The following is a 15,303-nucleotide window of genomic DNA, read 5'->3' as shown; positions in this document are numbered from 1 at the left end:
GCGTTCAGACAGCTAGGGGACATGGGCAAGGGGCAAGCAGTGGCCCAGCCTCCCAGGGAGCTCCTTGCTTTTCCCACTGTACAGAAAGGCATCGGGTCACGAAAGGCACCGCAGCAGGCTCTCCTTCTGGGGGAGGTCAGCGGCCAGGTCGTGAGGACGGGCAAGCAGCCCCGGGGAGAGCCGCTGAGCTGGAAGCAAGGCCGCCAGCCTGGTGGAGGCAGAGCCCCCAGCCCCGGCCGAGCCTTAACTGTCCTTACACGAGACCCTGAACCAGAACCTCGCGGCTGTGCCATGCCCAGATCCTGCACCGACAGTGGCTGTGGAGTAACCGTGGGAAGGCGCCAAGTTTCGGAACAACTAGCTCCACGGCGAGAGGTAACTAATGCCCACGCAGGCCTCTGGAGCGGAGACGGACTCTCGCTCACGGTTTCCCAAGATAAGGTCCAGGAGGATTAAACAATAAAAGTACATTGGGTGCTAGGAAGATCTGGAAAACGACTTGCAGAATTCAAAAGGCTTTTCTAAACCTAACCAAACCCACGGCACAACAGAGAAGACAGGTACACGACACGGAAACACGAGATAATTTTGGTGGCAGAGTCCATCCCTAACAGAACCACAGGACCACGGACAAAGCAGGATGGAGGGCTGGTCGGTACGGGAACCGAAAACCCAACAGAACAGAAGACATGAACAGGCAGCTTCGAGGCAGGAGGAAATGTCATCGTGTCTGCTGCCGGCCTCCGCGCCCGTCTCCCCCCTCCACGCGCCCCTGCTCTGCGGGCCCGAGGGGTGCCGCGGTCCCTCTTCTCACCGGGAGGTTTTCGGAGCAGTTAACTTGTTCTCTGCGGGATGTCCACACTCCTGGTGACCTCAGCTCTAGGGCACTGTGCGCCACGTTCTTGCTACGGCCTGCAGTGCGTTTTGGCCGCTGTCTAGTGGGGCACCCTGTCACTAGCTGAGGAGCACAGGTGGTCCCAGGTTCTAATGTCCGCGTACTGACTCTGTTCGGACACGAGTGGATGTCTCGAGGAGGGAACCGCTCGTCCCAAGACAAAGACTGAGAGCTTACGAGTGACAGGTGGGGCTCCAGGGGCAGAGATGCCGCCGTGGAAACAGGCAACACCTCCATGGCAGCAGCGGCGCGGCGAGCGGCAGGCAGTCAGGCGTCCAGTAGGTTTAGAAGGCAGTGGGCGCCACGGGGAGAAACAAAGCAGGGCCAGGGACTTGGCGGGGAGGCTGGGCGACGGTCCACAAAGCCTCCCGCCCCGCATTTCTATTTCTCGCCGTCAAAACTGGCTCCAGGCTCCACCAACAGTGGTGCGGGGGTCCTGCTCTGATCCTAAGGGAATGTGCCTGTGTCCCACTCCCGAGGCAGTATGCTGGGGCGTGGGCGCAGGAGCTCTGAGGATTCAAGAAGCTCCTCCCCGGCCTTTTATCGCGGACTTTCAGTGGTCATGCTGAACGTCCACAGAAGCTTTTTCTGCGTCAGCCAAGGCACTAGGCTCTTTTCCCCAGTGGCTTTCTGAGAGGGAGCGTCCGGCAGCTTCTCCGTCCCTCCCGCCGAGGGAGGAGGGGGTGGGATCCATGAGCTCGAATGTGCCTCAAACCACAGCCTCGCAGCCCCCTGAGCGGCACTGACTTGACTCCCTCAGGCAGCTCTGAATCTGCCTGGTCTTCCGACCCACGTTTACGGGACGGCAGTTAGGAGGCGGGCAGAACCCAGCCTTAGAGCCTGTGGGCCCGGAGCGTGCTGGGTTCGGGAGGCCTTGGGAGATGGTCTCCACTTGCTGGGTTAGTTGGGTTTTCTTTCTTCTGCCAAGTTTGACGTTTTCATTTCTTCAGAAATCTATCCATTTCACCATTTTCCAAGTTCACTACCTTTGTTCAATTTCTCCACTGCAGCCCTCCCTGCCCCTGGCTGGGCAGACCAGGTGGGGCCAGGCCTGTGTTCCAGGAGCCGTGGGAGGGGCCGCCGGGCTGCAGAGCAGGAAGGAGACCCATGTCCGCCCCCTCCTCTCTCTCTCGTTTTATGCCCCTCTTTCCTCTTTCAGAGAGTTTGTGGACAGGACTACCTACCACTCCACCCACCCGCCTCTGTTCCCGGGACCTCCACATCTCTCCTCTGACCTAGAGACAGGGCTGCACAGCTCATGGGCCCACAGGAGCCCAGCCCTGCTACTTTTCAGGAGCCCTTCCCTCTCCATGGACAGTGGCCCACAGCCAGGGCAGATGCCCCCAGGCCATCTGAGGCCTCTCGCCCGCCTTCCCGCCCACTCCTGCCGGGGAGGAGCTTCACCCGGGTGTCACACCCGTGGCCCAGGGAACGCCACAACTTCAGTGCTGCCAGGCTGGACACCACTCTTGCCCCCTGCACGGCTCAGCAGGCATCTGCACCCAAGGGCTGGCCACGGGCAGCACCAGGAACTGCCCCGTCCTACCAGCCCTGTCCCCAGGGTGCCCCCCTGCACCCTCCCTGTGGAGCCCCAGCCTGCGCAGCCACAGGTGCCCCCCTCCCCGCTCCCGTCCCGTGCACCCTACCTGAGCATGCAGGGCGGCCAGGAGCGAGTCCAGCTGCGGCTCCAGCGTGCGGCTGCCCACGCTCACCGCGGCCTCAAGGATCTGGCCCAGGCTCTGCTCAGACACAGAGGACAGGAGCCTTCGGTCTTCCTTCAAGCCCCCATCCCCACCTCCTGGCCACAAAGACCCCACTCCAGGGCTCAGGTAAGGGAGACCTACGTCCAAGTCAAGAATTAAGAGCGGAGGGCAAGTCTCGGGACAGGCAGCACAGCCGAGTGAGGGACCCCGGGGCGGGGCAGGGCAGCGACAAGTGTGACCGGGCCCCACCCACCTCGGCCTCCAGCAGCACCCTGCGCCACCCTTCCCAGGTGCTACACCCACCCATCCCAGCCAGCTGGGGACCAGTCCCCGGGACAGAGCTCTGCGCAGGCCATGGCGTGCAGGTGCGCACCTTGGACACGTGGAAGGTCTCCGCGTGCTTCTTGTAGAGGGCCAGGACCCCAGGCAGGAGCTTGGGCAGCTGCTCTTCCAGCTTCTCGCCAGGCAGCAGGTGGCTCATGGGGCCCAGGGCCTCCACCACAGCGAGCCGGAGCTGAGAGCGAGAGAATCATGCCACTCAGGCCCAAACCACTGACCCAAGTGGAGAAGAGGCAAAAGGCCCGCCCACCAAGAACCCAGGCCGGAAGTGAGGAGAGCCCCGCTACCACATGACTGCGGGTCCGAGAGCAGTCCAGAGGCGGAGAGGTCAGCGTGACCACACACAGCCGGGGTCTGGACAGTGGCCACGGAGGGAGGCCGTGAGGGAGACCACCCCCCAACCCCCGGCGATGAGCCGCGTCCAGGCAGAGAGGGGTGGGAGGGCAGGAGACAAGCCGTATTCTTGTGTTCTGCAGGGACCCTGCACAGGGCACCCCCACTCCCCAATGCAACCCCCATTCCGAGCCAGAGGGCAGGACACAGAAGGGACTGAAGCCTGTGTGGACAGCAGCCCAGGACCTGTCCCCCGTTGGTGGGGGAAGCAGCCAGCAAGGGGGACCACAGGCTCCTGACACACTGACGAGTGCCACCTTGGCTTCGCGGCTCTGCAGCCAGTGGTTGAAGAGGATGTCGTAGGCACTGAGCATGTCGGCGGCAAAGGTGTCCTTCCTGACCGTGGGGTCTGGGGCTTGGTCCAGGTCGGCCAGGTACTCCAGAATGCTCTCGCTGAAGTGCTGCAGAGCTGTTGCAGGGGTGAGGGGTGAGGGCGCCAGTTACCCTGACAACAGCGCCCCCAGCCACCTGCAAGGCACCCCCCCAGCACAGTGGCCACACCCACGTCCTTCCCGGAATCAAGCAGCTCTCTGCAGATACGACTGCTTAAGCTGCGATGGCGGGGTACGCTGGGCCCTAAATCGTACGTGACTGTGTCCCTAGAAGAGAATACACAGACACAGAGACACAGAGAGGAGACAGCGGGGTGGCAGCAGGGTACAGACCAGACGCTGGCGGGGGGCGGGGGACCAGGGAGCAGAGCCTCTGAGTCCCGAAGAAACCAACGCTGGCGACAGCTATCTCGCACTTCTGGCCTCCAGAACCATGACAGAATACTTTTATCTTTTTATCTTCTTTTTTAAGATTTTATTTTTAAGGGGCACCTGGGTGGCTCAGTGGGTTGAGCCTCTGCCTTCGGCCCAGGTCATGATCCCAGGGTCCTGAGATCGAGCTCTGCGTCGGGCTCTCTGCTCAGCGGGGAGCCTGCTTCCCTTCCTCTCTACCTGCCTCTCTGCCTACTTGTGATCTCTGTCTGTCAAATAAATAAATAAATAATCTTAAAAAAAAAAAAAAGAAAAGATTTTATTTTTAAGCAATTCCTACACCCAAAGTAGGGCTCAAACTCATAACCCTGAGACCAAGAGTCACACGCTCCACAGACAGAGCCAACCGGGTGCCCCCCATTTTCTCACTGAAGCACCCTAATTTGGGGTACTGTGTCACAGCGGCTCCGGGAAACCCACACAGGTACCAACCAGCGCTGGATGGCCTCGTTCATAGCGCCGGGCCCACAGCAGCCGGCTGTAAGGTAAAAGGCAGAGGCCTCGTGCCCCCTCACCCCTCCCAGAGCCACAAGTGCCGCTCACTCTACCGGGGTCACAGGGCCCAGGCTGGGGTGGGGCAGGCCGGGGGCAGCGTGCCGCATCTCCCACGGTGACTGCGCTCGTGGACATCCGGGCGGGTGAGTCCAGGCAGAGACGAAGACCCAGGAGTGGTCAGCAAGGGGCTGACACTGGGTCAAGGGAAGGCCGAGTGAGGGCCCCGTCGTGTAGCCCCGCTCCGTGTGGCCCTGCTAAGGGCTGGGTAGTGGAGCAGCCGGGCAGTGGCCAGGAGGGCCGATGACTCCCAGGCCTTGTGGGGAGGGCACCACACCAGCCTGTGAGGCCCCCTCGGAGGTGACCCCCAGGGAGCTGCCGCCTCACCTGGCAGATCTGCAAGCCTGTCCAGCCCAGCTCTCACGTGGCCGACTTACACGGCTAACTTCCCATCATGGGCTCCCCAGTCCGACAAAGAATGAGCCCAACGCTTTGGTGTACACAGGGGCCATCAGTTGAGTTCCCAAGAAATAGAATTTAAAGAAATTTCAGAAGAGGGGCACCTGGCTGGCTCAGTCGTTAAGCATCTGCCTTCGGTTCAGGTCATGATCATGGGGTCCTGGGACCGAGCCCCGAGTCCAGGCTCTGTGCTCAGCGGGGAGTCTGCATCTCCCTTTCCCACTCCCCCTGCCTGTGTGCCCTCTCTCTCTCTCAAGTAAATAAAACATTTTAAAAAATAAAAAAACTTCAGGAGAAAACCATGTCCTGGAGGCCTTCTGTGTCATCCTGGGTTTCTGGGGGGTCTGGCCCAGGCAGACGCGGCCCCACCTGCCGCACGGCTGCTGGCCACGGGGAGCGGGGCCAGAGTCCGCTCTCGTCCTGCCCCCCAGTGCTCTCGCCTCTCTGAGCTCCATCATCAGGACGGTTGTCAGGCTGACCGGCATTTCTCAGCATTTTGTAGCGAGGTTTTTCAGGGTGACAGACCGCTCTGCTCCCGGAAGCAGAAATCAACCTCCCCCCTTTATTACTAGGTTTTACCTGTCACTCACTCACAGGAAGGTCAAACAGCCGCCCCCCCCCTCCTGCGCCTCCCCGACCCCCACATCCGTTCCTCCAGAAGCGAGCGCTGGGGCGGACCCTTCTCTCAGGCGAGACGGGTCTGCAGCTTTCCACACCACCTCCCCCAGGGAAGGGCAGCCAGCCCGAGCCACGCCAGCCCGCACCTCCTGCATCTCCTGCCCGTGTCCGGGGCCTCCCCTGGCCGTGGACAGGGCCCTGCACATGGCCTCTGGGCAGGGTGCAAGTCCATGGTGCACAGCACCCTCCTGTGCGCGGAGGAGGGGCCGCCCCACAAAGCATCTCGGTGCGGGTGCCGGAGGGCCCTGCTGCCTGGTACCCCCGCCCCGGGCCAGGCCTGGGCAGCCCCCCGTGCCCAATTGCCCCGTGCGCTCTTCCGACAGGGTCTGCTTGACCACGACGTCAAGCCAGTCCTCCCTTCTCTACTTCCGTATGTTTGCATTTTTGCTGTTTTCTGGGGATTTCCTCCGCCTCCTCTTCCATCTCTCGTTGCCCCTGTCACTGTGTCTGTCACCCCAAAAAGCGCAGCTGTGCTCTCTGGCAGCAGCTGCCTCACGGCAACACGCTCTGCTCCCCTCTCCCGCCTCCCCGAGGGGTTAGTGGCGCCTTTCCTTTCCCCCAGGCTTTCCCCTCCCCTCTCGTGTCCCCGCAGGCGCTAATCTGGCTATCGGGCGGAGATGGCCGGGCCCCTCGCACACGCGGCCTCTGGGGAACACCAGCTCCCCCTCTGCGCATCCCAGCTCTTCCCGCCCCGGCCCAAGGGTCCACGGAACTCAACCAGGGAGGGCCTTCGAGCGCGTACAGGTCCTGTGCTTGGCCCAGGACCATCGTCCTCAGGGGACACAGGCCTGCCCGCCAGGACAGGAGGCCCGCAGCCTGCTACGGGGACGTCCTACGGCCGAGTCTGCTGCTGAAACCGGCCCGCTTCACATGTGAGAGAAGACACAGACGGAGTAAAAACTGCCACGGGGAAGAGATCAGGGCTCCGTCACCGCGGGTCAGCCTCCTGTTCCAGTCGGGCGGCCACAGACCGCCGCGCCCTTCCGAGGAGCTGCACAGGGCGGACGCGACTGGGCCCTGGGGCTCTTCTCCCGCTCCCGCTCAGCCTGGATGCACCCGACCCGGATGGCATCCCAATGCCCTGCCTTGTCTTCCGCACCTCTAAGTAAACACCCGGGGCTCAAGCCCCCACACCCCACACGGCCTGTCCCCTCTGTGTCCCGCCCCGCATCCCTGCTCAGAGGGAGATCCCGGCTCAGCTGCCCCGGGATCCTGTCTCAAGCTGTCTTTCCAGCCAGAACCGCGTCAAGGAGAGTTTCCGTGCCCAACCCGGGAGTCTGGCATCATGTGCGGCAGGAGGAGCCGAGGAGAAGGCAGGAAGGAGACCACGGCAGGGACAAGTGACACGTGAACAAGGGGCCGTAAGGAGGCGGCAGAAGCTGGAGCCCCATCCCAGGACCTGGGACCCAAAGCCACTGTGAGCAGGGTGGGCGACGGCCCAAAGCTCCAGTCCCTTGCTTCGAAAGCCCCCAGGTGCGCACAGGCCGGCAGCTTTCCCAGGCTCCAGCCCACCTGCGGGGCACCAAGTGGCAACAGCAGGACAAGGCCGGCTGGCAAAGAGCCAGCAACCCCTCAGCTGAGCTCCAGGTGGCCCCTGACCCTATCCCGTCACCTGCCGTGTCCGGGACCCTCCTAACCAGAGTCCTGTTCCGACAGTCTGGGCTGAGCCGGCGCTCCCGGCCCTCCCCTCGGTGCCAGAGCTGGGAACGGCGGTGCTGCGGCTGTGGAGGGACGCCCAGCCCCCGCCCAGCCACGCGGAGGGCAGCAGAGGCGGTGGGAGCGCAGTGAAGACCGCTCTCCGAGGCGCCCAGCACTGAGCAGGGAGAAAAGCGGGAAGCCCCTGCGGCTCTGGGGAGGGTTCTTCCCGCGCCCCCACAAGGATCTAGGCCTCAGGGACCTGCCAGTGAGGTAGAGCGGCCCCCACCAGCAGCCAGAGGCCGAGGCCGAGCTCTACCCACACGCCTGCGGGCACCTACCGGTGCCCTGAACCTCCTCCTGGAGCCCAGAGGACTCATGACCCTCCACAAAGGCTGGGGGTGGTGGGCTACTCCCAGCCCCCTCCCCGGAGGCCTCGCCCGCCTTCAGAGACCCCAACTTACCGCAGCAGAACGCCACCCTCATTGCGTCGTGCTTGGCCATGCCCAGCATGGGTAGCATGGTACTCAGGATGGACGTCAGGAAGGGCACCATGCCGAACACTGCAAAAGGGGGGTGCGTGAGGGGCTACCCGCCACCCCTGCCTCCCCCGGCCTGGCCTCCCCGTGCCCCCCCGGAGAGGCAGAGGGGGCCTGGGCCAGGTGGTGCAGAGGCCCTCCCGACAGGCTCTGGGATGCAGGCGGAGGCAGGCCAAGTGGCACCTACCGTTGGAGGCCGCAAGGTTGGCAAGGGTCTGCACGACGGAGCAGTGGGGCAGGGCCCCGGGCTGGAACTTGCTCAGCAGCTCCTCCATCACCGTGCTGACGAAGCGCTTTCCGACGGCCACCAGGACGTCGCTGGCGGCCCGCTGCCAGTCACAGACCAACTCCTGCCCCCCCCCCAAATGTGCACTGATGCCCTGAGCTCACGAAGGACACGCGACCCCCTCCCCCACCCAGGAGAGGCCACCAAGCACCTGCCACTCCCACCGCAAGGAGCCGGCACTGGGAGCCAGGCCCTGTGTGGAGCCCAGCAGCACCCCCAAAAACTGGGATGCAGGCCCCCCTGCCCCCACAGCTGCCCGGAGAGTTCAGGAATTTTGCTCTCTGCTTCGATCGCCACCCCTAGTCACAGGTGACCGCATTCCTGATGCGCCTGGTAGGGAGTTCTAGGGAAGCAGCTTCCCGCCCCAAGCCACACAGGTGCAGCCATACCTTCGCCCTGGTCATCTCGCTGGAAGCCAGGAGAGTGACAGCCCTGGCCTCAGCCTTGTCCAGCTCACCGATGTGGCTGCTCACAAGCACCTCCACGGCCCTCAGGATCATCGTCCGGTAAGGGTGTGCCAGCTGAGCAGAGAGAGACCACGGAGGAAGGTCCTGGAAGGCGAGCCCAGCACCCAGGCACCCTGCGGACGCCTCCTGCTCTCTTTGGAGGGCTCCTCGGGACAAAAGCACCTGCGGCCGCCCCAGCAGGGCGGAAAGGAGCATGCCCGACCGCGCCTCGTGCGCCCAGCGCCTTAGTGCCTCACCCAGCAAGGGCCGTGAGAGGGACTCGGGGCCCCTGACTGTCAGCAGTGCCAGGAGAGTTCTGTGCGAGACTCACGAGGGGTGACGACAGCCCTCCCCGCTGTGGCCAGGATCTCCTGGCCAGAGGCTGCACTGCCCCGTGACGCCCCATCATGGCAGGGGTCTCTGTCACCAGGCATCCCCCGGGCTCCCCGGGAGCGCCTGTCAGAGACCACTGGCTGGCCCTTCCACCCGAGGGCCCTCTCCTCACTCTGGGGCCCTTCCCACCCCAGGGAGCCTCGTCTGTCACAGCCCTCCCCAAACTGGCAGACACACCCAAGGGTCCCAAGACTAACACGGGAGATGATGGCGTGGCCTGGCCCCTGCGCCCCTGGGGCCGCCCCCAGCCACCACTGGGGCTTCTCCTTGCTCCGGGCGGGCCCTGCACAAGCCCAGCTACTGGCCCAGACACCGTCCACGTCTGCACCTCGCAGCGGCGACGCCACCGGGCGCTCATCCTCGCCCCGACTGCGAAGCTGCAGGTGAGGGCCGGGGGGAGGGCCAGGCAAGGAAGCCCAGACACCCTACTGTGATGACAAGGCCGCGGAGAGGAGCCCAGCCCAGCCATGTGGAAGACTCCATCCAGCCAGGAGCCCCCAGGCGCTCAGTCTGGAGGCGAGGACAAGACACTGGCTGGGGGCAGGGGAAGACCCCCACTGGCCTTTCCTGAGGACTCGCCCACCCCCAGGAACGGAGCATCCCGGTGGCGGGTGGGGGCACTCTGCAGTGGGTGGTACCTAGGCCCGCGCTGGGACAGGACTGAGCTTGTGGGACCAGAGACAAAGTGGCAAGGTAGAGAGACGACTCGGGCTGGAGGAGCCTAGGAAAGCAGGGGCATACGGCCGCCAGGGCCGTTGCTCAGTCCGGAGCACAAGCTCCCTCCCAGGGTGGGCCCCAGGAATGGACGTGACTTTTGCTCCTGAAAAAAGCCAACACATCATAAACATCTCTAGATATACGAACAGATCACATGATCTGCCCCAGTTTTCCGGGGGAAAGCTCTAGTTTTCGGTTTCCTTCCCTTGCCTCCGGCCACACACGTGAGGCTTTTCTGCTGGGCTCTCAGTCCTATCCCGCTCATCTACGTGTCTGTCCCTACGCCCGTCCCCACCGCCCTGTCTGACTCCAGGGGCTCTGCAGCAGGTTCTGAGGCCAAGAAGCGTGAGCTCCCGGCTTTGTTCTTTTTTAACACTGTTCGGGCTATCCTGGGTCCCCCGAGATTCCATAGGAATTTTATGACGGCTTTTCCTATTTCCGCAAAAAAACATCACTGGGATTTTGACAGAGACTACAACAGCGGCTTATTTTTAAAGAAAATGTGCCCCCCCCCATTTTCCATTGCTCTGGGAAGTCCAACAGGCAGAGCGCCAGTCATGCCAGAGCGCAACTTGTCGGCTTCCCACAGAGGTTGTCCGTCAGGCCTCCGCAGGCCCTGCGCGCACAGGGATAAAACCACAGCCCCTCTGTCATCTGAGCGCAGCAGGAACTGAGCTGGACAGACAGACAGACGGGGACGGCGCACTGGGCTCGCCTGCTGCCGATCCGGGCCCAGGGTGGGCGTGTGTAAGACTTCGGGCTCTACAGTCGTGTGGCGGGTCACCAGAGGACCCATTGTTCTGTCTCTTCCCCCCAATGGACCACACCTGCTAAAGAGACTGACCTGGCTACCCAGGCCATGTGTAGGCTGGACCCTGGTCACGGGTGGTCCCAGGGCACAGGATGAGCCCCACAGCCATCTAAGGCCCTGACCCCAAAGCTGCTCCCTCCAGCAGACTCGGACTGTCGCGGCGGACTAACAGCACCGCGGGCAACCCCCTCCGGCTGCAGCAGTGGCCGCTGCGGCTTTGTGTTCTGACGTTGGGCTCTCAAGTCCCTTGCGTGACCAGAGAATCCATTCCACTTCTCATGGGGGAGGTGGGTTCACACGGTTCAAGCCGAGTGGCCCGGTGGGTCGGGATCCACACCCACACCCGGGCTTGCCAGCTGCGGCCCCACACAGCCTCCGTGTGGAGACCTGCAGTGAGCTGACCAGTGGCCGGTTACGAGTCCCTTACGTTAGGATGAGATTCTAGAGGAAGCCAGATGGGAGCACATGACGTTGAAACCAGCCCGAAAAAGCAGAACAAAGAGAAGAAAAGCGTCAGTCACTACTGGCAAGTTGGGCTTCTCTACTGCTAGAGACGGGCCCCTGGAACGGCTGTGAGGGAACCGAGCCCCGGAGGATGGCCGTGGGAGCAGGGTCTTCGGGCGCTGAGTAGGTCACAAGGGTGGAGCCCCACGGGGGATCACTGCCTTCTAAAGAGACCGCAGGAAGCCCCGACTCCCCTCTGCCGTGCGAGGACATGACAAGGAGACAGCGGTCTGTACACCAAGAAGTGGGCCCCGCCACACACGGGAGCTGCCAGCACCGTGTCCTGCGACTCCCGGCCTCCGCAGCTGCGACAAGCCCAAGTCTGCTCTTGTCAGAGTAAGCGTGACAGACCTGGATGGCGATTTTTGCCTCTGTTCCCGCAGTCGCTCCCCACCCCTGCCTGAGCGCCCCGTGCACACCCTGCCCGCGCTCCCTCCGGGGAGAGGCCCCATGAAGCCCAGCTGGGATGCAGCACAGGAGCGGCAGACCCTGGAGTGGCCCTCGGGGGACAGAGGCGCCCGGAGAGGAGCACGTTTCCGCGGGACAGAGCTTCCCACTGAGCGCACGTTTACCGCAAATATGCAAATGTGGGCGAAGATTTTTATTTTGAAGTTGTTTAAAGAAACGGAAAGGCTAGAAGTGGGATAAAATCATAAGTGAGCTAGAGAACGACAAGCATGAAGCCCACGTAAATTTTGCGACAAGTCACTAAAACTAACAAGGGCTCCTGTAGCCCCTCAGTAAGCGCTCCTGGGCCAGCCCCTCAAGCGGCCAGGGCGGCCCCGGTCTGCGGTCCCATCGGACGCTGATCCAGCACATCATGGCCGGTCCCTTCTGCGCCACTGAGAAGGGCACTGGTGCCCAGCACGTCAACACGAAGCTCCACAGAGCCACGGGAGAGCCACGGGGGGTGCATGGTGCCCAAGCGTGGGGGCGCGCTCTCGCACCAAGAACGGTGCGCCTCTAACCCCGGCGCCCGCGGGCAGTCCTAGCGTCCTACACCAACCCAGACACCCAGGAACAATTGGCTCAGTGGCCGCTCGGGGGACGGAGCTGCTCCCCCAGGAGATGGCACCCAAGACACGAGAGAGAATGACCTCCCATTGCAGAGAGATCCCTTTTTCCACATCTGGGGGTCAAATCACACAAAGAGAAACAGTCTTTGGAGGCTGCAGAAGTGCCTTCCCCTGCCGGCAAGGGCCCAGACCACACGCTGAGACAGAAGAGAGACAGTACACAGGGATCCAGCAGCGTCACAGCGTCACGGGGCTGAGACCCAGCAGACAGCAGTGAGGCCAGGAGGAGCGCTGGCTCGGAGGCGCTCCGGCAGCACCGACAGGGTCCCCCCGGGGCACAGGCAGCACACAGGTCCCCAGGGGTCTGCCGCCCCTGCCCGGCCCCTGCCCCGCCAGCAGGCAGCAGGAGGGTGAGGGAAAGGTCCCGTCTCCTGGGGCAGCCCCGACTTCCACCCCCACCGCGGAACACTCGTCACGCTGCAGCTAATGACAAGGGGCCTTCTCTCCCTGGGGGACAGCACAGACCCTGGCAGGGAGAGCGGTTCAGTCTCTGGTCAGTGACTGACCAGGGACAGCAACACACCCCCTGCGTGTGACCGCTGGACGCGGCACCGCCCCCAGCCGGTGCCCCCACACAGGCCAAGGCGCTGGCCACAAGACAAGGGGTCTCATCTGTCCTGGACATGTCCCACCTCAAGGGAATGCGGCTTTCCGCCCACAGCAACTGACGGCACAGCCACGGACCCACCGCCACCTACAGACGCCGCCCCCGCGCCCGGCCCCGCTGGGCAGGGACTACCTTCTCATGCTGCCGCAGGTACTCCTCACAGGCGCCGAGTGCCTCCTCCGGCGCAGCCTCTCCCAGGGCGCACAGGGCGCCACACACCTGCTCCTGCACCAGAGGGTCCTTGTCGGTGATGGCGTCCAGCAGGATGGCGGCCAGCTCTGCAACGACAAAGCCCAGCGTGCACGCTCAGGCCCAGCCCACCCGGCCAGCCACCGCCTTGGCCTCCCACCGCAGGACGCCGGCCCCCTCGCTCCCCTGCACGTTCCCGCCGCCTCAGCAACGGCCCCGCCACCTTGCCTGCCTCCACCCTCCACCCCCGGGGCGCCGCCTCCCACCCCCTGGCCCACCGGGGTCTGCTTGGCACCCACGGGCTGTCCGCTCCGAGGGCGCTCTGGCCAGCCGCAGCCTGACCTGACTCCCCAGGCCCTGACTGCCCCACGACTCCTGCCCCCGCTGGACCGCGGCTGCTATAAACGCGGGCGCTACGGGCTCGGGGCCAGGTACGAAGCTGCCCCGCCTGGGAGCAGCCCAGGCCCCTCGTGGCTCCCAGAGACGCCGCGCGGTGCCAGGTGCTCCTGCGTCCTGCCCGCGGGGCCCCCACACTCACTCTTCACATAGGACTCGGTCATCTCGCCTCCGCCTCACCCACGGCATGCGCGGACAGCTTCTTCCCAAACCTCGAGGAAGCAAAAACCCAGCGGCTAGGTCAGACGCCGCCTGTGCCTCTCGGCGGCGCCGCGTCTGCGTGAGACATGACCTCAGGGCGCCGGCGCGGGGCTCGGCCTGTTGCGCCTCCAACTCTCCATTTCGTCTCAGGTCATGATCCCGGGCTCTCGGGATGCAGCCCTAGGTCGGGCCCTCTCGGCGGGGAGTCTGCTTGAGACTCTCCCCCGGCCCCCGGCCCCCGGCCCCCGGCCCCCCTTCCTCCCCCACTCACATGCACTCTCCCTAAAAAATTAAAAAAAAAAAAAACCACTCATCGAAAAACCCCACGATCCCAGTGCCTTTTCCCGTGGGAGCTAGCTGCCACAGCGGGGCAGAACCACTCACGCAGGACAGGAGGCGGCGTCCCTCAACAGCTGCCAGCTGTCCTCTGCCCACCCCCCCACGCCCGCAGCCCCACCAGGGTGACGTCAGCCCCACGCGGTGACCTGGGCAAAGGCGGCACTGCTTCCACCTACGGCATCTCCCTGAGCTGTGTAGAGGCGAGGGGCACACCTAAGGCAGACGTCAGGAGCAGTCTGTGTGGGCAGAGAAACCTGCGCCGAGGGCCAACACCGACAGCCTTGATCACCGCAGGCTCAGGACCCACCGAGCCAAGAATCCCAGCAGGGCACAGAACGAGCCTCGTCGTGGCTCGGACAGGCTGGGTGGGCAGCATGGGGATCTAGCAGGTTCCCTGCCAGCAGACACCGACTGTCCAAACGGCCCATGGCATGAAGAGGTGCAGCTACCGGAGCACCTGAGTGACCGACTCTTGGTTTCGGTGTGGGTCACGGTCTCAGGGTGGTGATAACCGAGCCCCGAGTCGGGCTCCAGGCTCCGTGGAGGTCTTCCTGAGGCTCCCCTCACTCTCCCTCTGCCTCTCCCTCGCCCACTTTCTCTCTGAATGAAATAAATCTTGAGGAGCCTGGGCAGCTCAGGCCTTAAGCGTTTGCCTTTGACTCGGGTCATGGTCCCAGGATCCTGGGATCGAGCCCCGCATCAGGCTCTCTGCTCAGATGGGGGGGGAGTCTGCTTCCCTCTCTGCTACTCCCCCTGCCTGTGTTCCCTCTCTCGCTGTGTCTCTCTGTCAAATAAATAAATATTATTTATTTTATATTTTTATTTATTTATATTATTTTTCCTTATATTTATACTTATTATATTTGTAAATATTATTTATTTTTTATTATTTTATTATTATTATTTTAAAAATAGTAATAAAATAAAATAAATCTTACAAAAAAAGAGGTGCAGTTGTCAAGCACTGCAGGCTTCATGGGACCAAGTCCCTGAGTGTGCAAGGGCCTCTGCCCCTTCCCCACAGGGTCACAGGGTGAGGCCTACGTTGCACTCTCCAGGGCCCTTAAGGTCAGAGGGGCCGTCGGCCCTCAGCACCGTCGCTGGCGGCTTTCTAACGCAACGTCTGCTGTTTGCCGGCCACGCCGCCGTCCCTTTACCGATAGCTTGCACGCTGGGCCCCGGGTGACCTCTCAGACGCGAAAGGACGGAGATGACAGAGGGGCTGCCGTGACTGCCCCTAACGAGCGACGCGTGTCCCGCTAGAGACACAAAAGGGAAGAAGCCAGGTGAGAAACCACAGGGAGCATGGTGGCGGAACGAGCGTGCCCGAGGACACCGGCGCAGGAAGGGAGATGGCCTCAAGTGTACGTCCCTCCCAACAAAACCTCAAAGAAATGACAGAGAAGATGCAAGTTTTTCTTTTATTATATATTTTTAAGAT

At 63.0% G+C, this 15,303-nt stretch overlaps 1 protein-coding gene across 8 annotated transcripts in view; it reads right to left on the bottom strand.

Annotated features, from left to right (window-relative positions):
- MROH1 (maestro heat like repeat family member 1) overlaps positions 1–15,303 on the bottom strand; it is a 61,450-nt gene that overhangs the window by 32,997 nt on the left and 13,150 nt on the right. For all 8 annotated transcript variants that reach the window (XM_032315731.1, XM_032315734.1, XM_032315733.1 and 5 more), the window contains exons 2-9: positions 13,465–13,534; positions 12,870–13,015; positions 8,573–8,704; positions 8,085–8,247; positions 7,823–7,921; positions 3,588–3,739; positions 2,972–3,112; positions 2,542–2,634 (exon numbers count right to left, since the gene is read on the bottom strand). In XM_032315731.1, the coding sequence (XP_032171622.1) occupies positions 2,542–2,634; positions 2,972–3,112; positions 3,588–3,739; positions 7,823–7,921; positions 8,085–8,247; positions 8,573–8,704; positions 12,870–13,015; positions 13,465–13,486 (948 nt within the window). In that variant the 5' untranslated portion in view covers positions 13,487–13,534. The remainder of the gene's footprint in view (positions 1–2,541; positions 2,635–2,971; positions 3,113–3,587; positions 3,740–7,822; positions 7,922–8,084; positions 8,248–8,572; positions 8,705–12,869; positions 13,016–13,464; positions 13,535–15,303) is intronic.

Source organism: Mustela erminea, chromosome 16 (assembly GCF_009829155.1).
Source record: "Mustela erminea isolate mMusErm1 chromosome 16, mMusErm1.Pri, whole genome shotgun sequence".
NCBI classification, from domain to species: domain Eukaryota; kingdom Metazoa; phylum Chordata; class Mammalia; order Carnivora; family Mustelidae; genus Mustela; species Mustela erminea.
The sequence above is the reverse complement of the archived record's forward strand: the minus strand, read 5'-3'. Positions and strand labels throughout refer to the sequence as shown.